The sequence below is a fragment of the Chiloscyllium plagiosum genome, chromosome 2, assembly GCF_004010195.1.
Source record: "Chiloscyllium plagiosum isolate BGI_BamShark_2017 chromosome 2, ASM401019v2, whole genome shotgun sequence".
In the NCBI taxonomy this organism is placed as follows: Eukaryota; Metazoa; Chordata; class Chondrichthyes; order Orectolobiformes; family Hemiscylliidae; genus Chiloscyllium; species Chiloscyllium plagiosum.
The window spans coordinates 78,018,312-78,045,126 of NC_057711.1; the positions used below are offsets into that span (position 1 = coordinate 78,018,312).

Consider the following 26,815-nt stretch of genomic DNA (forward strand, 5'->3'; position numbering starts at 1 on the left):
TGGTCACAGGCCTCCAGTCTGAAAAACAACCCTCCACCACCACCCTCTGTCTTCTACCTTTGAGCCAGTTCTGTATCCAATGGCTAGTTCTCCCTGTATTCCATGAGATCTAAACTTGGTAATCAGTCTCCCATGGGGAAACTTGTCGAATGCCTTACTGAAGTCCATATAGATCACATCTACCACACTGCCCTCATCAATCTTCTTTGATACGTCTTCAAAAAACTCAATCAAGTTTGTGAGACATGATTTCCCATGCACAAAGCCATGTTGACTATCCCTAATCAGTCCTTACCTTTCCAAATACATGTACATCCTGTCCCTCAGGATTCCCTCCAACAACTTGCCCACCACCGAGGTCAAGCTATAGTTCCCTGGCTTGTCTTTACCGCCCTTCTTCAACAGTGGAATCACGTTTGTCAACCTCCAGTCTTCTGGCACCTCACCTGTGACTATCCTTGTGTTTAATTCCGTAATTTTGTGAATACATTTTTGTCTGTTTTAAAACCTGGTTGTTAACCTAGCTAACTTATTCCAGGTAATTTTGACAGTACACTTACCAAAACAAATAGCAAAGTTATGGTCTGGGCTGCCTGCTTAAGAATGTTTTGCGTGGCCTGGCCTAGTCCATAACAGATTGGGGACTCTTTGCGGGATTTAAACAGCGAGAGGTAGGTGCTAGTGGCTTTATTTCAGTACAGTAGCGTCTCGACATACGAACGACCCCATTCACATACAAATCGGTTTACGAACAGGATTGTACGTAAAACTTTGCTTCAATGTACGTACAAGGTACGAATGCAAAAAGCCCGTGTGCGACCACATGGTTTCATTGTTCTGCTTTGCTACGCGCTTGTTGAACGCAAAAGCTCTCGGGCCCCACGTGATTCCATTCAGTTCGTCTTAGGTGCATGCGCTGTGAACAGCCATCCAAGCATTCTTACGCTATCCAAGCAATGGGAAAAATTGATTCCGTTCGCGAACTTTTCGGTTCACAAACCGGGTCCTGGAACAGATTAAGTTCGTGAGTCAAGGCGCTACTGTATTTGTTTTGGTTGGGTAGACAAAACTTGGGATAGCAATGGATCTTTCAGTCACCAAGGTGAATAAGACCAGGCTGCAAGGATTAGCAGACAATCTGGGGTTGGAGCTACCTCCTCCTGTGAGGAAAGGAGAGATAATTACAGCAGTAGCTCAGCGTTTAAACTTGCTGGGAACACCCTCAGAATCTATAGAGAGCACAAGGATTCAGTTGCGAATGAAGCAGCTTGTGTTCGAGACAACAGATAAGGAAAGGGCAGTAGAAATGAAACAGTTATAATGAGTAGAGAAAGAAAAAGAACGAATAGCTTTAGCAGAAGAGAAAGAAAGGAGAGGGTTTGAACTTCAAGTGCTGATACTTAGACAGGAAAGTCAGCATAAAAGGATGAAGATGAAGGCTGAAGGCAAGTCTAGTGAGGAAGAGAGTGTGGATGAGCAAACCTATGGTGGGCAAAAGCCTGATGAGAAACTGTTTAAGTACGTTCAAGCATTTCCATATCCTTCTCATCAAGTATAGGCAGTCTTTTTCATCTCATTTGAAAAGTGGCTAAACAAATGCAGTGGCCTGTGACCATGTGGGTTTTGTTGATCCAAACAAAACTTGTAGGTAGTGGTAGTGAGGTCTTCACATCACTATCAGAGGAGTATGAGGATGTGAAAAAAGTCATCTTTAGTGCATACGAGCTTGTACCAGAAGCCTGTAACAACATTTTAGGTATCTAAGGAGGGACCCTGGTCAAACCTATACTGACTTTGAAAAGATCGAACAAAGTAACTTTGATAGATGCATAAGAGCTTTAAAAATAGAGCAAGCCCATATTCCCCAAGAGAGGTAATTATTTTGGAGGAATTCAAAACTTAACTGCCTGAAGCAGCGTGAACTCATGTAGAGGAGCAGAGTTAAAATGGCAAGGTTAGCAGCTGAAGTGGCTGGTGATTATGAGCTGGTCCATAAAACACCAGTTTGGCTTTCAGAATTAATTTCAGTCCATGAGGGATAGAAACTGGGGCAAAGAGAAATCCTCATGTGGAAAGGGAAAGGTAGATTTCAGTGAAGATCATAAGGATAACTTACCACAGGGTAAAAGGGAAACCCTTGAAGGGGACAAGGAAAGTTAAAAGCTCCGGTGTTTTCATTGTAATAAAATGGGCCACATGAAGACACAGTGTTGGTGGGCGATGAGAAAGCCAGATGTAAGAACACAGGACAAGCTGGGAAGTTTTGTTGGCATAGTAACAGAAAGCACAGTGAAGCTAGAATGTTGCATCAGAGTGCACAAGCTGATCAGAGGCTAATTCAGGAGGAAGTGCCAGATCTGCTTAAAAAAATACATGGAAGGGTAAAGTTTATTCACATAGGCTAGGAGTAGCAGGTAAAGAGCTTACAATGTAAAGGGACACAGGATCCTCTCAGTCTGTGAGGTGGAAGGATGAAGAGACATGTACTCCTGAGGAACTATTGTCAGAAAAGATACTGGTATCAGGAATTCATGGTGGGACAAAAAGTGCTCAGTTATGTAAAGTGAGGCTAGAGAGATCAGAAAAGAGTGGAGAATTTGTACTGGACAAACTCTTTGCTCCAGGAATACAATTTTTCCTTGCAAATGATGTAGCTGATTCACCGGTAGGCTTGCTGCCTACTTTCGTTGAAAAGCTAGGGGAGATGCAGGCAACTGAAGCAATTCAAGATGTTTATCCAGGAATCTTTCCAGATTGTGTCTTAACAAGATCGCAGTCACAAGCTGAAGCAGGAGAGATCAAAAGGCACAGATAAGGAAGCTGAAATAGCAATATCAGAGACTGTTTTTGATCAGATAAGTGGGACAGAACAGGAGCAAATAGGTAAACATGCAAGTATCTTTAGCTCTGCTAAGCTTATTGAGTTACAGCAGAAAGATGAGAATTTAAAGCAGTTGTATCAAAAGGCGCATACAGAGAGAGAGTGATTGCATTCCTGTGTGTTATTACTTAACAAAATGGTGTCTTAATGAGGAAATGGAGACCATCACACACTCAAATAGGTGAGAAATGGGCAGAAGTTCATCAGATTGTTTTGCCAGTAGGGTATAGAAAGGAGGTGCTGCGAGTGGCACATGAGCTACCACATGGAGATCATTTCGGAATACAGGTTAAAATACAAAGACACTTTTTACTGACCTGGACTACACAGGGATGTAGTTGAATTTTGCCAGATGTATCATACATGTCTGCTAATTGGAAAACCACAGGCAGTAATAAAACCTGCACTTTTACTATCTATTCCAACATCTGAAGAACCTTTCACAAGAGTCATGATTGATTGTGTATGTCCCCTACTTCAAACAAAAAATGGGAATAATGGATGTATTAACTAGATTTCTTGAGGCAGTCCCATTAGGCAATATCACAGCTAAAAGGGCTATAGAAAAATTACTTGAATTTTTTATTATATACAGATTACCCGTAGAGATACTGTCAGATCCAAGGATCAGATTTCACATCCAAACTATTCAAGGACGTTATGGATAGCTTGGGAATAAAACAATTCAAATCTACTGTGTACCATCCAGAATCGCAGGGAGCGCGAGAAAGATGGCATCAAACATTAAAGACCATGTTGAGGGCTTATAGTTGGGACTTTCCAGATGATTGGGATAAGGGAGTTCTGTTTGTGCTTCTTGCGATCAGCGATGCACCAAGTAAATTGACCATATTATGTCCATTTGAATTAATGTTTGAGCATGATGTAAGAGGACCATTAAAATTAATTAAGGAGAAATTAATAAGTCAGAATTCAAAGACCCTCTCCCTATTTGGATTATGTGTCAAATTTAGCGAATGACTAAATAGAACTGGGGAGTTGGCTAGATGGCATTTAAAAATAACACAGCATACAATGAAACAAAAAACAGATAAGAAATCAAAAGTTCGCAATTTTGCCATTGAGGATAAGATATAGGTGTTACTTCCAGTAATAGGTGAACCTTTAAAAGCAAGGTTTAGTGGACCTTATCAAATCAAGAGGAAGTTGAGTGAGGTGAACTACTTGATAAGGACTCCAGACAGGAAGAAATCTCAGAGTGTGTCATGTGAATGTGCTCAACATGTATTTTGACAGGGAAGGACAGCAAGAGGAGAAGGTGTTAATGATTACACACACAGGGAAAAACCAAGTTCAGAGGATTCTGAATTGGACATTCCTCAAGTCAATTGGACCATGAGCAAGTTGTAAAAAATTGGGATAAATTATTGAGCTATCTTCCACAAGAAAATTGAAATGACCTGAAAGAGTTGTTATTATCACATGGGAAGCTACGTGGAAATAAACTGGAAAGTACTGACCTACTTGTGCATGATGTAGACATAGGAGCTGCTGTTTCGATTACGCAACATCCTTATAAGCATAACCCTCCAAAGTTGGCAAAGTTCAGAAGGAGATAGAACGCATGCTCCAAGTGTGAGTTACAGTGACTGGAGCTCACCCATAGTCATGGTGCCAAAACCAGATGGTACCCAACAGTCATATGTGTGGACTATTGCAAAGTCAATGCCATTACAAACACTGATACATATTCAATTCCGCTGTTGGAGGACTATGTTGAAAAGGTGGGACAAACAACTTAGATTTCCAGGTTGGACTTGCTCAGAGGCTACTGGCAGGTACCTTTGACAGAAAGAGCAAAGGCAATTTTGGCTTTCGTAACGCCAAATGAACTATATCAGCTCAATGTCATGCTATTTGGTATGAGTAACGCTCAGCCACATTTCAGAGACTGACTAATAAGGTCATTGCCAGATTACACAGCTGTGTGGTGCATATTGATGACCTGGTGATTTTTAGTCACTCGTGGAAGGAACATTTACACAATCTATCAGATTTATTTGATCGACTTCAGAAGGCAAGGTTGGTGGTAAACCTAGCTAAAAGTGAATTTGCCAAAGCCCAAGTCACCTTCCTGGGCCATGTTATTGGACACGATCAAATGGCCCCATGGGATGCAAAAACAAAAGTAATTGGGGAATTTCCTCACCGTTGACGAAAAGAGCAGTACTACAGTTCCTGGGATTGAGTGGATTTTACCGAAAGTTTGCGCTGAATTTTAGCAGCTTGGCTGCTCCACTCAATGGAATTGTTAAAAAAGGGCAAGAGGTTTCAGTGGACAGCAGACTGTCAAAAGGCGTTTGACAGCCTAAAAACTGTGTTAAACACTGCCACAGTATTAGCCACACCTGATTACGCAAAGTCTTTCAGGGTAGCTATCAATGCCAGTGATATGGGTGTCAGTGCGGAGCTCCTGCAGGAGGATGACAAAGAGATAGAAAGACCCATCAGATATTTTTCCAGGATGTGCAATATTCATCAACAGAAATATTCAACGGTTGAGAAATAGACTTTGAGCATGGTGTTGGCAGTACAACATTTCAGTGTCTATATTACCAGCAATGCATCTGAGACAATCGTACCCATTGACATTTGTGGAGCAATTTAAGGACAAAAATGCCAGACTGTTTAGATGGAACTTGTTGTTGCAGACACTCAATGTGACAATTGTGCATTGGCAGGTCGCGAAAACGTGATTGCCGATGTGTTGTCGAGACTCAAATGAGATACGGAGATGTTCGGTGGAGGGTGTACTACAGCCTGAATATGAATGTGGGTGTGCATGTTTGCGTGGGTACAGTCAGCGTAGTGTATATGTATGTTTTAGAGTACTAACTAATTTTTTTGAAGATTTTAACAATGAAGCCATCTTTGGATATTGATGGTTCATTTTTTTAAGGGGGGGAGGTGTCACAAAGCTAGTATTTTTTTCTAAAAGCTGTTCCTTTTCTCAAGGATGCTTTTTCGAGGGGTCGTAAAATAGTCCAGGCTCTGAAATGGCTTGTTTGGTACAGAGATGAAAGGGTTTACTGGGAGACCTTTTGTTTCTATGCAAACAGGTGAGACTTTAGGCCTCAGCTTTCATGTTTTGGAAGTAATCTGTATCCTGAGAGGGGAGTGGTCAGTCCTGAAAGCTGAAGTTCTGTTTGAGTCAGTTCAGCAGTGGGTTGTGTGGAAACAAGCTGCTTGACTCTCTCTCCTTCTGCCCTTCTAACTTTGACCTGTGGGCCTTTGTTTCATTTTTGCCCTGGGTTTAAGGGGTTTGTTTATTGGGACTGTTGCATATATTTTCAGAACAACATAATTAAGTCTAGTTTGGATAGACTGAGTTCTGAGGGTATTTTGTATTCTGTTCTTTGTGTTTCATTCCGTAATTTTGTGAATACATTTTTGTCTGTTTTAAAACCTGGTCGTCAACCGAGCTAACTTACTCCAGGTAATTTTGACAGTACACTTACTGAAACAAATAGCAAAGTTATAGTCTGGGCTGCCTGCTTAAGAATGTTTTGAATGGTCTGGTCTAGTCCATAACAGTATTCTAAGTACAGGGTTTGGATGAGTAGCTGGGAAAAATTGTTTCTATTAATGGAAGGATTAAGAACCAGAGGTTGCAGATTTGAGGTAGTGGCAAAAGCAGCAATGGAAACAAAATGGGAAAAGTTTTCAATTTTATGAAAGTGATTAGGAACTGTACAGACCGACAGTGTCTTTGACAAGTTCCCATGTGGAAGGCTGGTCCAAACTGTAAAAGCCTTGGGATTCCAAGGCAAATTGACAAACTGGATCCAAATTGACTTGCACATAGGACGTAGGGGTGATTGTGGATTTTGTAATTGGAAGCCTGTGACTAGCAATGTACCACAGGGATTAGTGTTGGGACCCTGGCTATTTGTCACATTCATCAAGGATTGGATGTGAATGTAGAAAGTAAAGTTAGTAAGTTTGTAGATGACACAAAAATTGGGAATGTTGTTGATAGTAAGGAGGATGGTCTCAAGATACAGTCTGATATTGATCAGCTGGTAAATTAGACAGAGCAATGGCACACGGAATTTAATCCCAGTAAGTGCAAGTTGAAACTATCTTGTTGAAACTTCTATAAAATATTGGTTAGGTCAGAGGTGGAATACTGTGTGCAGTTCTGGTCACCTTACTATTGGAAGTAAGGGATTGCAAGGAAATGGCATAGAGGAGATTCACAGGAATGTTACCTGCGATGAAAAGTCTCAGTAATGAGGAGAGGCTAGATAGGCTGGGTGTGTTTTGCTTGGAGTAGAGGCATCCAAAGGGGGGTCTGATTGAGGTATACAAAGTTGAGAGGCACAGACAGGGTAGATCATGATAATCTTTTTTTTTCCCATGGAAGATGTGTCTAAGGCCAAAGAGCATAAATTTAAGATGAGGATCAAGGTGTTTACAAGAGATCTGAGAAAAGAAAATCACCCAGAGAGTGCCAGAAAGGTGGTGGAGGCAGGTACTCCTGCAATATTTAAGAAGCATTCCGATGAATACTTAAAATTGCTGAAGCATAGAAGACTGTACCTCAAATGCCAGTGGAGTCATAGAGATGTATAGCCTGGTAATAGACCCTTCGTCTATGCTGACCAAATATCCTAAGGTAATCTAGTCCCATTTGCCAGCACTTGGCCCATATCCCTTTAAAGCCTTCTTATTCATGTGCCTTTTAAATGTTGTAATTGTACCAGTGTCCACCACTTCTTCTGGCAGCTCATTCCATACACTTGCATCCTCTGTGTAAAAACGTTGCCCCTTGGGTCCCTTTTAAATCTTTCCTCTCTCACCCTAAACCTATGTGCTCTAGTTCTGGATTCCCCCACCCTGGGAAAAGATCTTGTATGTCTACCCTATCCATGCCCCTCATGATTTTATAAACCTCTATAAAATCACCTCTCAGCCTCTGACATTCTAGGGAAAACAGTCTGTTTAACCTTTCCCTATATCTGAAACCCTCCAACCCTGGCAATATCCTTGTAAATCTTTTCTGAACTCCTTCCAAGTTTCACAACATTCTTATAGGAGTAAATGGGATTAGTTGATGTTTGTTGGTTAGCGTAGACATGGTTGTCTGAAGGGCCTATTTCTATGCTGTATGACTCTATTACTACACATTGTAACTATTCTGTGGACACATAATTATGAGGAATAGGGCAGATATAATTAGCAACCAGGTCAGGATGAGAGTCCCAACGCATTCACGTGCCCTTGTAAGCTAGGGCGTTGAGTGGGGACAGTATTGCGATCTTGAAAGGAGTTTGAGGGGTGTTTTTAAACTTCTGTGTGGGGAAGAAGAAAGACGGCTGCTATCTTGTCCATTTTTAAAGGGGAGATCTTTTAAATCTGAAATGTGCTCCCTCATTCCAGTTGCCCTTGCAAGGCAATGCATCTTCCCATTCTACTAAATCCATTAGGTATCGACTCAACCAATTCAACTTTCCTTCATATGTTAAACCCTTCTTCCCTGGAATGAGTTTTGAACTTTGCCTATTTGCTTCTAACATATCTTCCTTTTGAAGATGACCAAACCTATATGCTGTATTCCAGATGCAGTGTTGTTCATAAAATTGGAGTGAAATTTGCTTATGTTTATATTTGTATTCCACTCTCCTTTTAATAAACAACTTCCCACTTGTCTTCCTAGTCCCTTGCTGTACCTGCATGCTAACTTTTTGTGATTCACATATCAGGGCACCCAGATCACAGTACACCATCAAGTTTCAAGACTCCATTTAAATAATCTATTTTCCCTATTCTTCCTGTCAATGTGTGTAAGTTCACATTTATCAACATTAAACTCCATCCACCATTTCTTTTGTCCATCCTCTTAATCTATCTGTATTCCTTTTAAAAATTCTTTACTTCTGCATAGAAACTGACTTCCCTACTGTCCTGTTCTCATTCTTGTTCTTAAATCTCTCCATGGCGAGTAATAGAGCAATCACCTATAAATACTTTTACGAACAGTCAAGCTTGACTTGTCTTTCAAATTTCTTTCCCACTAAGAATCTCTTGGCCTACATCCAGTGTGTTTTGCCTTGATTAAAAATTGGAAGTCGTTTTTTCCAACAACATGCAATTAATTAAGATTTTATTTCCAATTAAAATTGTGACTTGATTATAGTAACGTGCAATCATCTGTCAACTGTAATTGCTAACATCCAAGTCAATAACTGAGTAAAATATGTCTTTCTCCTTACTTGCAAATATGATAAAGAATAATACATAGATGCCATAGGTTGGAATGATGTTTCCTTGTTGTGAAGAATCCTTACTGAGAAGCTGAAAGTCTGAGTTATAATATTTAATTCAACTTAAAATCATGAACTGAAAATAAACAAAGTGAGTGTTAAAAATATGGGCTCTAGAGAAATGAGACTCCTCTCAATACAGCACATTTTCAGTGCCAGGTAGGTTGCTTCATTTCATCATAATTAAGGTTTATCATACTATTTAAAATTCACCTGAATGCACAAGCAATGACTTTTTTTTTGCTTGTTCAGTGGGTATTTGTGGCTAAGTACCATAATGTCTTCCTCTTAATTTATTTTAATGCTGAGTCTCTTGGCAAGGTTCTGTTATGAAGCTGAGAAGAATAATAGGGAATTAAAAAGCAGAGTGTGGCTCTTTGAGAGAAAAAGTGCTCTTTAATCTTAGAGTTCAGTTGAGAAGGGAGTCTGAGCAGCTGTGGAAGACAGACTGTTCTAAAATGGAAACCTGTAACAGTTGGCTTTGTTAATGGATACCTGAGGTTTGCTACTATTTTGATGACAAATCAAATTTGACCAATTAATTAAAACCAAACACACAGCCATTCGAAGCCAATTGAACATAAAAGCTGATGGTGTTAACAGCCTGAAACCAATCATGCTGTAAGAATTTGGTGCATCATCAGGAATATTTAAGATGGGTTTTTGTTTGAAAATCATGGAGCGAGCCAATTGTCATCTGAAGAGTAAATATCAAACTCTCAAAGAAATCTTTAAGCTTTCTGAAAAGACCCATCAAAGGTACCGCAGTTCTTCCAGTTCAAAATCCTCACAGAAAAATTCGATAAAGAAAGGCGTTTGTATTGTGAGATCAACAAAAGGAAGATTAGAGATAAAGCAGAGAAAACATAGACTACAATCTTGGAGAGATTAAGTTTTCTTCATTGTTTAGTTATTAACTGGGTTTATACAAGTGGGACTTGTACAGCATTCATTCTGGTAGAATCTGTTCAGTTAGGGAATAATTAGTACTTAGGGGAAAATCGTCCATTTGATAGTAATTCTGTTAAATTGTTTACTATTAGAGTTGAAAAAATATTGTTACTTGTTAATTATAGAGTGGATGAAAGGATTTCATTTTATTTAACCACTACTTTATAACAGATTGGAGTTTGAGAGGTAAGTTATAGCCCTTGTCACACTCCTTTATCAAGGCGTGTTTCAGTTTTAATTACCAGAGGAGTGCCGACCTCTGCTTTGTAACAGTCCCAACATACCAAAGCTTATTGAAGAGAAAAATAACTTGTACACTAACTACTTGACTTCATGTTTAACTGCCACATGTAGATATTGGAAGTTATTCTCTGATTTATTCCATAACAGTAGTTAGTATCAATAACCTCAGGTAATTTTAATGAAAAATCCAGGCAAACAAAGTTAGATTTTAAGTAATTTTGTTGTTTTTCCTCAGGGAGCAATTCAGGGACCTGAGGAGTTCATGGAAGGAATGGCCTTGGGTGTAAAGGCATTGGTAGGAGGTGCTGTTGGTATGTATTTCCACTTCTTGAAAGAAAACTGATTATATGTAATTTGTTAATTTTGAAAATGTTAGTTTGCTAGTTATAAGTTTAGGCTAAATTTTCAAAATTTTTAAAATATAAGACAATCTTTCAGTTTTACTGCATTTCCTAGTTGTATAGTATTTGAAATTATATAACAATCCTTTAGTCATGATATCACATTTACGTGACATTTTCTTTCATCTGGAACAAAGTTTTCATCCCATTTATCTGGTAGGTCTCAGAACTCTGAATTCTACCTCCCTTAAACTCCTTTTGTGGCATTGATGAATTGGAATAAAGATTTTTGAAGAATTACCAAATTATTTTCACTGCAGGTAGAACAGAAATCATTCATGCATTTAAATTGCAGAAAATCTTAACCTGATTCATATGGAAATTAAGGATTTTGTTTCAAATTCTAACTTGATTTAAGTGTTTATCCAGTGGAAAACATTGGTAGGCCACATTTACAATATTGCATCAGTCATTGAGAATATTTTAGGAAGCATATCAACATCATGGAGTGGTTAGGTCTGTTGGAAAGTTCAGAATTGATAAATGCTGATGAAGCAAATCAGTAAATTTTGCAATTGTACCAGCCTCCACCACTTCCTCTGGCAGCTGACATACAAGAGTTTTAGTATTGGGCATGGGTACTTATACAGGCCTGAGGAAGCAACTGGCCCTAATGGACTGTGCAAAAATATTAAAGTGCAGGACAGTTGAAGATCAGTGGCAACTGCTTAAGGAGATATTAAATACCTCACAATTAAAGTATGTTCCTGAGAGTAAGAGGAATTGTAAAAAGATGAAAAATCATCCATGGCTAAACGAGGAAGTCAAGACAACATAAAGTCAAAACCTAGGACATATCACACTGCAAACATTAGCGGCACTCTGGAGGATTGGGCGAATTTTAAATGTCTGCAAGAGTTTCCTAAAAAAAATGAAAATAACTAAGATGAACTACAAAAGGAAACTAGCAGGAAACATAAGTAATGATACAAAACTGTGAAAGAAATCTAGCAGGGAATATAAGTAATGATACCAAAAGCTTCTATAAGTATATAAAAAGGAAGAGAATAGTGAACGTAAGTGTTGGCCCTTTAGAGGATGAAAATGGTGAGGTAGTAATGAGAAAGTAAAATGGCAGAGGCATCAAAGCAATATTTTGTCTCTTTTCACAATGGAAGATAATTTCTTCCTAAAATCTGCATTTGCTGCAGAGTATCTTGGTGAAATTATTATAACTAGGGAGAAGGTATGAAGTAAACTGATGGAATTAAGGGCAGATAGATTCCTGGGGCCTGGTGACCTGCATCCTTGCATATTAAGGGAGGTGGCAATTGAGATAGTGGATGTGTTAGTTATGATATTCCAAAACTCCCTGGACTCTGGGACAGTCTCGAACAAGAGGTCATAGATATAGAGTGAGAGGAGACAGGTTCAGAACTGAGATGCGGAGAAGCTACTTATCTTGGAAAGTTGTAAATCTGTGGAACTTACTGCCCTAGAGTGCAGTCCAGGCAGAATCAATCAACAGTTTCAAGAAAGAAATAGGTATGTTTTGTGTGAAAAGCAGAATAAAGGGCTGAGGGGAACAGGCAGGAAAATAGAGTTGAGTCCAGGATAAATCAGCTGTGATCACTTAGGAACAGGACAGGTCTCCAAGGGCTGACTTGCCTTTGCCCATTCCTAGACTGAGGTAGCTAATGGCACTGACCATTCTGGAGCACAGGATATCATTAACCTTTTTCTTGAAAAGCTGTACATTGATCCAGGTCGCTATCTGAGTTCCAGGCTGAGACTGGTATGACCTCCTTCATTGGTCAGCTGAAAAAGCACTACCATGGTGACTTTTACAAGGGATACTTTTTTATTTTCAGATTTTCCTTCAATGGTATTATTGCTATGGTTGTAGTTAGTTACAGTTTGTACTTCTCTATGAGTATAAAAGCCCCTGCGGTGGTAATTTGGTTAACGAAAATTTAGAAATAAAACAGCATCCTTTGTGAAAGTTAGCTTTTTTAAAAAAAAGAATAAGAGCAGGACACGCAAGCGAACACCACTGTCTGCTATTTGCTCCCCACAGAGCAGTAGATAAATACTTCTAAAAAAATCTTAATATACAACAAATTTCTGCATTTGTAATAACATTTGAAATTATTATGCATGCAGCTAGTTCATTACAATCACCATTACCATCTGAAAAGTCTTCCATTGATCTCAAGGTCACAATGTAAAACTGCTGGACTCTGAGTTTTAAACTTAAATTGAAGAGTGATGACTACAAAGATAAATGCAAGCTTAGATTATCAGTCTTTATTGGGTGAATTTGCCTGAAGGTTATTGAAAATAAATTTGCAAATAAATTAATATCAATCTACAGAAAAATTTGAAATCCTGTGTACAGTGAAAATTCATGTAAGGAAAAACAAATTGGGGAGAATCTATGATTGAATTCACTGAATGAGCATTCCTTGAATTAGAGAAAAAAAATACGGTAAAACAAGAAAGTGGGGAAAAGAGGGATTTTACTCCTTCTCCTCCTGTTGTAACACAATTTATACAAAACATTGTAAAGAATAATTGGTAATTTTTTGCTAATTTAATGACTTACAAAAAATCTTGAATTCTAAAATTGAGTCTTGTGATTTGATGATATGACTGCCAAATCAATTTCTTAAATTTACATTGTTTATAAATATTACGTATTAATTATTTGACCTTACATTTCTTCACATTTGTAACTTGTTATAATGAATACAAATTGAGTAAATTGAAGAAACGTTATACATCATTTTAGTAATTATAAATTATTCTTGCAGGTGGTATTGCAGGTGCTGCTTCTAGAATAACTGGTGCAATGGCAAAAGGTGTAGCTGCTATAACAATGGATGAAGAATACCAGCAAAGGCGTAGGGAGGCCATGAACAGACAGCCAAGTGGAATTAAAGAAGGCATTACACGTGGAGGAAAAGGCTTGGTGTCGGTAGGATTTACTAAAATACTCCAACCTCCCTCCACCCAATCTATCATCTCACTTCTCCCAATACAGTGCATGACATAGAAGCCTATTTTCACAGCAAAAGGAGAAGGGCAACCTTGAGCTTGTTCTTCTATTGAATAAAATCATGATTGATCTATAACCTAAATCCATACATCTGACTTTGTCCCTATACCTTTGGATAACAAAATTCCAGCATTCTCAGGCTTAAAGTTAACAATTAAGTTGGAACTAACTTCCATGTGTAGAAGAATATTCTCAGTTCTACCACATTTTATCTGTCGATAGATTTTCTATCTTTTGGGCTGTCCAAAGTTGTTAACTTCCATAGCTAAGAGAAATAGCTTCCCCCCTCCCTTTACATTATCAGTTCACATTAATATTTTGAAGCCATGAATCAAATTATTCCTCAACCCTAAATTGCAGGAAATATAAACCTTTTTTTAAAATCGCTATCCTCCCTTTACCTAAAGGCTAATTTAGGCCTCATAATTGAGGTATCGTTCTAGTTGATCTATAAAAACAGAGCAAAGAAATTGCATGCTACTGTGTAACTTTTATTGGTAGAGGCAAAAATGGGTCATTCAGCCTCTCAAATCTGTTATATAATTAGATTACATTCCCTACAGTGTGGAAACAGGCCCTTTGGCCCAACCAGTCCACACCGACCCTCCGAAGAGTAACCCACACAGACCCACTTCCCTCTGATTAATGCACCTAACACTATGGGCAATTTAGCATGCCAATTCACCTGACCTGCACATCTTTGGACTGTGGGAGGAAACCGGAGCACCCGGAGGAAACCCACGCAGACACAAGGAGAGTATGCAAAATCCACATGGACAGTAGCCCGAGGCTGGAAACGAACTTGGGACCCTGGCGTGGTGAGGCAGTAGTGTTAACCACTGAGCCACCGTGCTGCCCCTAATGAATATCATTTATTAGATTATGGCTAATCATAATCTCACATAGCCACAAGGAGTCTTTATGTTGTAATTGTACCTGACATTAAAATTTAAGAAGCAGTCCTGTTGCAGGCAACGGCATTTGCTTAGCAACAATAAGCCAGGCCTTACATTTATGCATTGTGGTAACATACAGTTATAGCTATTATGGTGTATAATGGTCCACAGAATCTTGTGGGTAGATGGATGTATGAATAGATTAGTGAATAGAATAGAATAGTAGAAAAGGGAAAATTTGAGAGGATGTTCCATATAGATGCTCAAAATAGTGAGCGGTCAGAACAGAATAGACAGGAGAAATTGGCAGAAGGATCAAAAGCCAAAAGATGTTGATTAAAGGTAATTGGCAAAAAAACTGGAGGCAAAAAGAGGAACTTTTCAAGGCAGCAAGTTGTTAGATTCTGGAAGGTACACACTGAGACTGGTGGAGACAGATTAAATTCACAGCTGAAATATTTATATTTACCCTTTATTTCATTCATTTAAGGGAGGTGGTATTTGATGGCTAATTTATTATCCATGTATATTTGCCTGCAGGAAGCGGTAGTGGAATGCTTTCTTGAACAGCTGTTGTCCATTAGGAGTTGATAGGCCCACTTGTTGTTAGGAAGGGAGTTGAGGATTTAACTCGGCAGAAATGGAGATATTGTTCAAAATCAGAATGGTGTGTTTTTTGAGGGGAAATTTACGTTACATGGCATTCCTATGCATCTGCCATTGTCCTTCCAGATGGTAAAGGTGCTGTCAAAGAACCTAGGTGAATTTCTGCTGTGCATCCTGTAAACAGTACGTACTTCAGCCACTCTATATCAATGGTGGAGGAAATGAATGTTACAACTGGTGAATTGAGTGTCAATGAAGCAGGCTGCTTTGTCCTAGATAGTGTTTAGCTGCTTGTGCATTGTTGCAACTGCACTCATCCGAGCAAATAGAGTACTTCTGCTCACAGACTTGTTCCTTATCAGGACATGAGATACTCTCCACAGAATTCCTAGCCTCTGACCTGCTGTTCTATCCGCACTATTTATATGGCTGACCCAGTTCAATTTCTGGTCTGTCATAACTTCAGCATTTTGATAATGTGGGATTTGGTAGTGATAATGTCTTTGAAGGTCAAGGGAAGATGGTTTGATTGTCTTGAATCAGTTGATTTGATTATTGTAGATGGCTATTGCCTGCCGCTTGTGTGGTGCAAATATTATCGTCAGAGCCACTTTCCTTTTTGCAAAGTTTGACTCTAACCAACAAAGAGTTTTCCCCTGATTCCAAGTGCTCCCTAATGTCACAATTGATCAAATGCCGTCTTGCTTCCAGGAGTAGTCCCCATCACTTCAGCTGTAGAGTTTAGCTCTTTTGTCCATATTTAAAGAGTGTAATAAGGATAAGAGTTAAGTAATCCTGGTGGAACCTAAATTCAGCATCATTGGGCAGATTATTGATGAACAGATGCCACTTAGTAGCATTCTCAATGACCCAGTCCATTATTTTCCTAAGAATAGACTAATTAGATGGATGGACATTTTCTTGTTTTATGGCCAGGCATGCTTTGAAAATTTCTCATATTTTTTGGATGAATGCAATTCTGGCTGTGTGTAATCAGCACGGCTAATTCTGCAGCATAAGTATTTGGTACTATTAAACAGCTGTGACAACAAAACCTCCAGAGCTAAAAACATTACCGCCTGTAAAGTCATTGAAGGAATTCAATCATCTGCTTTAGCTTTGAAGCGGAGAAATGGATGTCTGACTGCCATTCCATGGAAAGATTAAAGCAACTGATGCAGTCTGATCTAAGCATCAGTTTTGTTCAATACAAAGGAAAATATCATCCGGTGTATAATGTGACCTAATACATATAAAGAATTTTCTTCCCTAACTAACAATACTAATTAATTTAATTCTCATTTATCTTTTAAGAGCACAGCATCAATCACTGCAGTAAAAACATATATACCTTACATAATATTTCATTATGGCATATGAAATTGGTGACACCTTTTGAACTTGTCTGTCAAAGGATTACAGATTCCACATTAAGGCTCCCCTTTGTTCATGACACCTCTCAGCTGTATGATCTCCAGTGGCAACCCCACCACCATTAAAATTACTGGAGGTCTGGAAGACTGTTTCCTGAATGTAGCATACAACGGACAGTTGCAAATGGACTCACCATCTGTATCCTTAATCTGGACTACTAAAAGTTTGTGATGGTAATTGGGGTGTGAAGTCTGGAATCAGGCAATTCTGCCATGTTTTCAGCCAGCTTGCCTCCATTTGAGTATGGACAGAGGCGTGAAAATCCAGCTGTTCTCCAGATTAACTAACAGTGCAGTGATGATTCCAGCAATGCTGTCATGAGCAAACTTATCTGTGGCAGCTAAATTGGTGAAGATGAGTACACACGTGATAGTGTTTTATGTTGATTCACTCCCAACCTGCTTCAAACCATTCTTCTTGGGCTTAGAAATTATGTGCACTTGTTACCCTTAGTAATTCCTTCAACTGGGGTGTTCAGTGTGCAGTACTGATTCATTTGCTAACTCTCAGGATTACTTTAATTCCACACCTATCCGTTGTCTTTATACTAGTGTGCCACTTCCTCGGATGGAATGTCCTGCTCAGGGGATATTGGCTAAAAAATATAATTCTATATGTGTTACATTATTATTTGAATATGGTTTGCTTTTCTACCTCTGACACTGTTTTCCAGATTTTCGTGAATGCAGATTCTACTGGCCTGTGTCTTTGTAATGTCTGAATTTGAATGCCAAGATCGCATGGCACAGCTGAATTTTAATATTGTTATGATATCTAAAGGTTTCGTATTATGGCGTGTCTTGTTAGGGCAGTTTAGAGCATGGTTAAGAGCCATTCACATTGGTGTGGAATTGCAGTCAGGTTTTGTTTTGATGAACCAGTAAGCTTTTTAGGATAACACACTCCTTCAGCATTCGTTTTATTAATTGATGCCAGGTCTTTGTATGTGGATTTTATTCTTTTAAAAAAATGAATTCAAAATTTCAAACTTCTGGTGAGATTTAAAGTCATGGTTTTTCAATTATTCATCCAAACATTCAGATTGCTAGTTCAAAATGTAAGCACTATACAACTGCATAGATTGTTGCAGAGTCCTCTGGTTGCAAGTTGATTCTGTCAAATATGCCATAATGTGGTAAATATTTAATAAAAGGAATAAGTTTTGGTAATTTTTTTCTTATCTTTTTAGGGATTTGTGAGTGGAATCACAGGAATAGTGACAAAACCTATTAAAGGTAAAAAGAAAAATATTATGATGATTTACCCAGTTTTAAATGTTCTTAGTTATGGAAATTTACCTTTTAATTTTTTAGGTGCACAGAAAGAAGGTGCAGCTGGTTTCTTCAAAGGTATTGGCAAGGGCTTGGTTGGGGCTGTTGCAAGACCCACCGGAGGCATCATAGACCTAGCCAGCAGCACTTTTCAAGGGATCAAAAGGTAAAATATTGAGTGAAATCGTATCTGGACAGAATCATCTTTGCATGTGACAGTTCCTGATAATGGAACTGTAAGTGCATAGCACTTCTGCTTGGAGCAGCTGGCCACATGAAATTATTTAGTGCCAAGCAAATTAGATATGTAGATACCATATAATTGAAGGTCCTTGCATCATATTTGAACAAGCCTCAGCTAGGTATCCATTCCATTGCCATCCCTAACATCAGTCTGATTGTTTATGTGGAGATTATAATCCTCCGAATTTGCGGCAGTTGCACAGCTACATATCAAGATCAGAAGCCTAATTCTGGCTGGGATCTGGATGCATTGAACATGACATGGGTGTGTCCGATACATTGATCCTTCACTCTTGCCCTGCCTTTGGTGCCCCTGTTCAAACTTGACTAATTTTCATTCACCCTTAGAACGTTTCTCCTTCTGCCTATCTCCATCAGTCTGTCCTTCTGGCATTGGAACTTTGCCTGCTTCCTCCCCTTTCCTGTTTTTCAGCCTCCATTCTTCGTGTACCTGCCATACATATCCCTGCTTCAATAAAATTCTCTATATAAGAAAAGCAGCTCTTATTCAGTCCAAATCCACCATGAGGTCAATTTCACTGCTGCGTGCCTCCTTTAACCAGTCATGAATCTGAAAGCACATGTTTCTTGTTTGATGCATAATTCCAAAGATAGAAGCACAGTATAACCTCAGTCCACCACCAACCTAAAACCCAGCTGTCAACTCAATTAAGTGCAACTGCCCACCTCATTTTCTACTCACAAGAGTTATACAAAATTTCACTCTTTGTTTCAAAAACATTGAATTCTGAACAGGTTTCTAGCAGGTCTTCTCATGTTTTTTTCAATTTTAAGTAGTCCAGAAATGAATCATAGAATCCTAAGAAGTGCGGATAAAGGTAAATTAGCCCATCTCTCTGCAGGGCATCCCATTCAGATGCACCTCCTCATCTCTTTGTTTTTTTTAACCCAGCCTCCGGATCCCTGGCCTCTACAGGGCAAATTTAGCATGGCAAATCTAACTATTCTGCATATCTTTGGACTGTGGGGGGAAACCAGAGCATCCAGAGGTAACCCACACAGGCATGGCAAGATCATGCAAACTTCACACAATCTAATTTCCAGCATCTGCGGTCCATTTTTAAAATAATTGAGTGAGTTGGCTTTAGTGAGCTGCTTGCAGTCTTCATGCCAACTCAGCAATTAGGTGCTGCATGAGAATGTACATGTACGACCTTCTTGACTCACCATTAATTAAGTGGTCAAAATTCAGACAATTAAGGGTCTCAAATCACATAATGGGGTTACTTCCATTTGTCTCAATGTGAAGCAAAGTGGGGCTGAGATGGGAGAATCAGGCTGACTGCTGAAGGCTCTGCTCATGCTTCAAATCTCCATGACCAAAAGCACATTTTAGAAATGTGTATGGAAGCATGTTTAAGTTTAAAGTTTAGTTTAGACCACAGGGTTTTATATTGTTAGTACCATACACGTTTCTAAAATCTTTCAGCTTGAAAACACTTATGATGAGATTTAGTACTCAATGCAATAAATATGGAGGCAGTCAGTTTCAGCAAGAAAGCCCAATAGTACCATTGTCCTTTGGTTGTATACTGGCAGAACAAAGAACATACTAATTCAGTACACGTGACAGAGAGGGAGAGAGTTTTCATTGGTTAAAAGGTAGTAGAATTTATATTTTGTTTATCTTCCCAACCCAAACTTAGAAATTGAAGTGTTATGATGTATAAGACATATCTGCTCAGAGTTATGGGTTGTTACAAATTTGACAGTTGTAAATATTAATAATATTCACATTAATATTCATGTAATTTAGGTAAGAATACATAAGCAACATCTTAGTGCATCTAAACTGAGAAAACCTGTGGTTCCCTCATCATGTCAGTATAAAACTACTGCATAATTTCAGAATATCGCCTACAATCTGCAATCCTGTTTCACACAGTGATCTCACTACTTCCAGTAGTCAGTCCTACACTTTCCTTGGGTCATGTGCCTCAATTTCCTACTGTTATAGCCACTAACTAGCTTATAATTCAATACAATGAGTATTTCTTGTTGAGTTTCTCCAGTCATTTGTAATAAGTTAGTGTATCGTGCAATGCTTTATCTGTGTGATCTGCAATCTTTGTAACTCAGCAAGGCGGCGCAGTGGTTAGCACTGCTGCTTCACAGCGCCTCCGGGTGCTCCGGTTTCCTCCCACAGTCCAAAAATGGTTAACACTGCTGCCTCACAGCGCCAGAGACCCAGGTTCAATTCCCGCCTCAGGCGACTGACTGTGTGGAGTTTGCACATTCTCCCCGTGTCTGCGTGGGTTTCTCCGGGTGCTCCGGTTTCTTCCCACAGTCCAAAAATGTGCAGATTAGGTGAATTAGCCGTGCTAAATTGCCTGTAGTGTTAGGGGTAGGGGAATGGGTCTGGTTGGGTTGCGCTTCAGCAGGTCGATGTGGACTTGTTGGGCTGAAGGGCCTGTTTCAACACTGTAAGTAATCTAATCTAATCTAAAAAACAAAAGTGTGAAGTGTGATCAGACTATATCCTTTTCTCTGACATATACCAATTTAATAAAATCATATTTCAATCTGTAATGTCTGTGCTGGTACTTCTGTGAAACTTAATTTTTCCCCCCTTGCTAGCCACCAATGAAAGTGGTCTTCTGTTGTTTTCTTTCTCAAACCTCCTATAATCTTTTTTTTAATCCTGTGACTTCATTACAACTATATCCTCTCATATCTATTATTTGGTGAGTTGACGCAGCATATTTTCATCACTACAGTACCCCTCCTGCAACATAGCATCCCAACTCCGTAAAGTACTGCAATTGCCAAATCCTTTAATAGCACATCACTCCTTTCTTTTTCATGGCTTTGTTGTCATCAAATGTAAAATCTAAAATATTATTAACCTTTTAGTAATAGCTTATATTATCAATTTGCTAATAAACGTTTTAAACTATGTAAATTTAAATTTTACTGACATTATTATTATAGATTCGGTGTTCTGACGTACTCAGTTCTTCCTTCATTATTTTTTGTAAATTTTGTTAAACAGTTTAGTAGTCTGTTTGTTTTGTTAATTGGTTCTCCAGATAGTTTTGTATGTTGAACACTGAGCCAAATGCAAATATTTCTAGGTCTCATCCAGTTTCACTTTTCACTAACTCGACATGTTTTCTGGATTACAGGTGATGCAAAGTTTTTTTTCCCTGTGTGCAGCTGTTTGAAGTTGAATTTTGTTTATTGCTGGTCTGCCCATTAGTTAACTTATTTTGTAACTTCAACACTATCTTCTGAAGACTCAACTAAAACTCCTGAGATTTGAGCAATTTGCACTGAACTGTGCATAACAAATTTCTCATCTAAATTAGAAACTGTCCTCATTGTCCTGAATTAATTTACACCCAGTATGAAAGATAAATGTTCTCATGACACTAGCTGTTAGTTTTTTTCTCCCTGAAAGGGGATTTTTCTATCCCAAATACACTGTTCCGAAGATGGGATAATTAATGTATAGCATTCCTCTCACTGAAATGTCAATTTAGAATGTGTGTCAAAGTCTTGGAATCAGGTGTAATTTCATTAATCTATGATTCAAGAAGCAAGGATAAAAATGCATTTTCAAGGCTGGCACTATATTACAAAAACAGCCTTCGTAAGAACATCAGGATCAGATGTAGAAGCAGGATTAAACCAAATGGCCCTGTTGAGTATGTTTTGCCATTTGATCTGATCATAATTGAATCTCTTTTGTAACTATATTTTCTTGTTCATTTAATGTAACTCTAGATTCCCCAAGAGATCAAAAACTAGCTTAAGTGTATTTAATGACGTAGTATGAGCAACCTTCTAGAGAATTCGAGGATTTAGAATCCCTGAGTGATTGAATTTTAACACATCTCAATCTCAAATAGTTGTTCTCTTATCCTGAGACTATGACCACATATTCTAGATTCCCCAAGATAGTGAAACTGTCTACCATATTAAGACCTTACCTTCAGAATCTTGCATATTTTCAATGTGATTGCCTCTCTCATTCTTCTAAATCTTCAAAAAGGTGTAGAATTCATTCAACCATCAAACAATAGCCCTATCTGGATGAAGGTAGCTGTGAGCCAACATTCATGCTTCTAAATCTGTCCCCCATATCCAGTCAAAAGTGTTGTAGAACTAGTTATTTTGTGTATATACACTGGGTTAAGGGGCATTAAAACCAGGTGCTGGACAAACTCAGCCAATCTGGCAGCATCTTTTGTGCGATGTGTGACTGCATTCAGCCAAATTTTCCATCTGATTTTCATTGATTCCAGTTTTGCAAGGGCACCTTGATGGTCACTTGTCAAACACTATTCTAAGGACAGCAACTCTCACTTCACCTCTGGAGTTGAGCTGCAGTGTCCATGAGATCATAAGCTGAGCGACCCACGTTGAACCCAAACTGAGGGTCAGAGAATAGATTATTGGCAAGCAAGCGTCCCTTAATAACACTGTTGATAACCCCTTTTATCATTAGGGATAGGCAATAAATGCTAGTTGAGACACTAAGACCACATCCTGTGAAATAAATGAATATAAAAAGCTGTGAAATGTTTCACGGGAGAACTAAGTTTAAACTACTCCATTATTTATTAAATGATGGTTTCAGTGATTATGCAAAAAAAACATAGGCTGCAATGTTTTTGAGTTTTCTTCTGACCCAATCCAGATTGAAATTGATGACACGCATTTACTATTGGCGTGTCTAATTTTTTTAATAGAGATTAGCTTGAAGATGGTTTTCATTTTATTGCAGAAATTTCACAAGGAGGAGAATATTTAGTAGAGTACATTAATTTTTAAAGTTGATCACTCTGATTCACCAAATGAAGCAATAGTTTTCGCGCTGTCAGTAATGTAGATGAGGGAATTAGTTTGGCTCAGTTGGCTGGATGACTGGTTTGTAATGCAGAGTGATTCCAATAGCATAGGTTCAATTCCCACGCTGGCAGAGGTTATCATGAATGATTGTCTATCTCAACCTGTCCCTTCACCTTAAACTACCACAAGTTGTGTTTCTTTAATAAAAGTGCAGTCAATGGTCTGATGGGATAATTGACACTTTAGTTGAAAAAAACCTAAGTGAAAACACAGACCATTTCTCACAGTATGTCATGCGAACTCACAACTGGGCCTAAAGTGAGAACCTTCTGGTTTGAAAAGGTGCCTCAACTTCTCATACTACTCTGAAGGATATGGTATTTTAAAAGTTTGTTGAGTGGTGTATCTCAAGCAACATATCTTCTTGGCTTTTCACAATAAGGAACATACTCACCATATCCCACCACGGTTGAAAAGCTCTCAGTACTGTATCCATTATTAGATAATATTCCATGATTGCATGTAAATTACTAAATAATCCCAAGTGTGTAAAGAATTATACTGACAACTTGGAATTGTCAGCCCAGATTGAAACGTAACATGCTTGAATGTGCTAGAAGCTACATATAGTAAAACAAAGGATTTTGTTCTTTGTAGACAGAAAGAGCATGCACAAAAGCACTTCGCCTGTTTCAACTCCTCAAAATAGGTGATAGCCATTTCCTATTAGTGGAGTAATGCTTTGACAAATCCGAGTCAACATGCTTTGTTTAAAGTTTAACAAGACTTGGTAGTTAATTCCATCAAGATTAGAGTGGTGCTGGAAATGCACAGCAGGTCAGGCAGCATCTGAGGAGCAGGAAAATCGATGTTTCCAGCAGGAGCCCTTCATCAGGAATTAATTCCACCATCATGACAACATCTCTACCAATCACAGTCTACTTCATACACCATAAGTGTTGTTTTCCTTTACTTTGGTACTACATATGAATTGTGTTAATGTGTGAAAGACAGAAAGCTTCAGCAAAGTGTCTTTATTTTTGTGTTACCGCTATTATGGTCTACCAAATGACTAACTGTTCAGTGGTGTTCATCCTAATATTTGTGTAAATTTCTGTTTATACATGGAAAGGGTGCTTTGCTAGAAATTTTAAGACCCCTAGGAGATTACTTTTCAATTTAAAAATTATGTTTAAAAATTATTTACATGTTCCCTCATTTTTGTTAGAGCTACAGAAACAACAGAAGATGTTGAGAGCCTTCGCCCACCTCGATTTATTCATGAAGATGGAGTAATTAGACCATACAGGTTGAGAGAGGGAATTGGCATGCAAATGTTACAGGTATTTTTTTTATATAGTTACTTGCCTGCATTTTCTGTACAGGGATATCTTTCTAATATTGATTTTTTAAATTTCTTAATTCTTAATTCGTAAGATTTTTTTAGAACTGTGTATGTTTCAGCAGTGCTTGCTGTACATACAATATGCAATCAGTATAATGGATATTGGGAGCTATGAGCTTAAAATGCTTTACCAATAAAAGGCAGCAAAGAAAACTACAGTGAAACTAACCAGTTATTTTACTTCTTTCCCTCTTTACCATGCTTGCAGAAAGGACAGGCCTGCAAAGAATGGAATAGGTTGACCATGCTGATGATTAATCTGATCAAATTGCTGTATATCATCAATGCATGCATTCATAACAGTCCAGTTGTCTGCAGCCAATACCATCAGTAGTCCTGTTAGTGTCTTAATGTTCTATGATTTTGTTTTGTTTTTAGTTGAAAAGTTGCATACTGGACAGTACATAGGGATAGACAGAGAAATGGACAGCATACCTGTATACTTGAACATTTCCAACTAAAATCAATGCAAGTTGCACAAATCAAAGAAGGCTGAGAAGAGAATTTTGCAGAACCTATTCTTAGTGTAGGATATTGTTCTCTTAGCATTTGTTTACACCCACTTTTGCAATTTTAATTTGGTTCATCCTTGTCTTCTATTGCTGTTTCTAATTCTGTGATAAGTTTTGTAGTTTGTATTTGATAAGAATTGCATATAAAACTCCAGGTAATTGTACAATTGTGAAGATACTGTAATAAACGTTTTGTCCAATTTTTATAGTTCCTTTCATATCACTCATGACAATGCTTTTTCCTGTTCAACTCCTACATCGTTGCTTTTTAATTCACAATAGTTCTGCAACTAATAAAGTCATAACATGCACAAAAATGGCTTTTTATAATTTCTGCATAAATATATATTAATGTTGGAATGTGAAAATGTTTTTACCACTCATATGTCTTTCTATCATTTCATTATAAATTGACTAACTACTATGAAAGTGTGGTCAGTTTAAAAAAAAATTTCATTGTTCTGGCTCATTAATTTTATGGGGAGATACCCTTTATAGGTGAACTAAACTTAAGGTTGGCCTCAATGATTTTGAGCCATCGAGTTCTGGCAGAAGAGTATAGTGCATTCTCCAACTTAGTCAAGCCTTTGAGTTAAACGTTCAGCTGATTTGAACTGACAATCTTAGTTGAAATGAATTTAGTCAGTTTATGATTTACAGAAGTTATGAATAGGGATTGTGGTTGGTGGTAGAAGGATTAGCTAATAAAAACAAATTTGCAAACATCACTACAACAGCCATAGACAAATCTCAATACAGTGGGTTCCTGTGGAGGGAGTTTTATTTCAAATTGATAAATTTCTGAATCCTTTGTTTTCCAGCCAGAGGAATGTCCTCTGGTTTCAAAGAGGAGAGCATTCAAACATTTGTCATATAGTGGAAGTCTGTTAAGTCATAGTTCAATATACTGCAAATTTATTTAAGGCATAGGGGTCTCATGACTCCAACAAGAGGTAAATCATGAGTTAAATTTTCTTTTGCTAATAAGAGTTTTCTTATTATTGCTCAGTGTTCAAACAAACTTCCACTGTAACAGAATATCAAACAGACACTTCCGCAATAGCATTGACAAAACTTTCATATATATGTGTGCTGTTACTTTCCTCAGTTTTTAGCATAATAGTTGTAAATGTAGCAATTAATACATTAATACAACACAATTTAACCAAATAAAATTTATAATCTAACTTCACATTTTCTGTTAACTTGTCACAGAAAATATATTTTTTATTCTTTTTTAAACAGAAATCCAAGACTTGTGAAATTCATAGGCTGTTTAAGATAGCCTCCATCCCAATCAGACAAGAAATAGATATGGTGAAGGACTTTTTCCCTAGGATAGGGGACTTCAAAACTTGAGGGCATAGGTTTAAGGTGAGACAGGAAAGATTTAAAAGGAACCTGAGAGGCAGTGAAACATTTGGAAAGTGTAGGAAAGTGAACTGATTGGAAAGCTGTTTCATGAGAGTGAAGGTCTGAGTGGTGTCCTTTGCTGCATCATCCATTCTTACATAAACTGTATATCAAAGATTGTTGTATTTCAAAACCATTAAAATCCATACCTTACAAGTTGTGAATGCTCATATTCTATACTGAATAAATAATAAGTAAGTTTTATTAGCTAGTCAGGAAACGTTATTAATTGAAGAATATTTAACCTATTCTTCGGCACCGTAAAATGAATTCTAGCATATTAATTTGAAATGAGGAACAGTTCGTTGTCTTTATCAGGAGAATGAATGTTTCATGGCATTGCTCAATAGGAAAAGACTTGCTTCTGCCTTCAACTGGTCCTCTGCCACTCAGTGGTAGCACTCTTCCCTTTGAATTAGAGTTGTGGATTCACGCCTTGCTGAAGAACCTGAAATGCCA

The 26,815-nt window shown here is 38.1% G+C and overlaps 1 protein-coding gene across 5 annotated transcripts in view; it reads left to right on the forward strand.

Moving 5' to 3' along the window:
* vps13a (vacuolar protein sorting 13 homolog A) overlaps positions 1–26,815 on the forward strand; it is a 421,720-nt gene that overhangs the window by 353,010 nt on the left and 41,895 nt on the right. For 3 of the 5 annotated variants that reach the window (XM_043712521.1, XM_043712545.1, XM_043712559.1), the window contains 5 exons: positions 10,598–10,673; positions 13,517–13,680; positions 17,887–17,932; positions 18,011–18,134; positions 24,255–24,369. In XM_043712521.1, coding sequence (XP_043568456.1) covers positions 10,598–10,673; positions 13,517–13,680; positions 17,887–17,932; positions 18,011–18,134; positions 24,255–24,369 — 525 coding nt within the window. Of the gene's footprint in view, positions 1–10,597; positions 10,674–13,516; positions 13,681–17,886; positions 17,933–18,010; positions 18,135–24,254; positions 24,370–24,639; positions 26,507–26,815 lie in introns of those variants that run through there. The other 2 variants (XM_043712528.1, XM_043712537.1) reach the window with 2 other exon arrangements.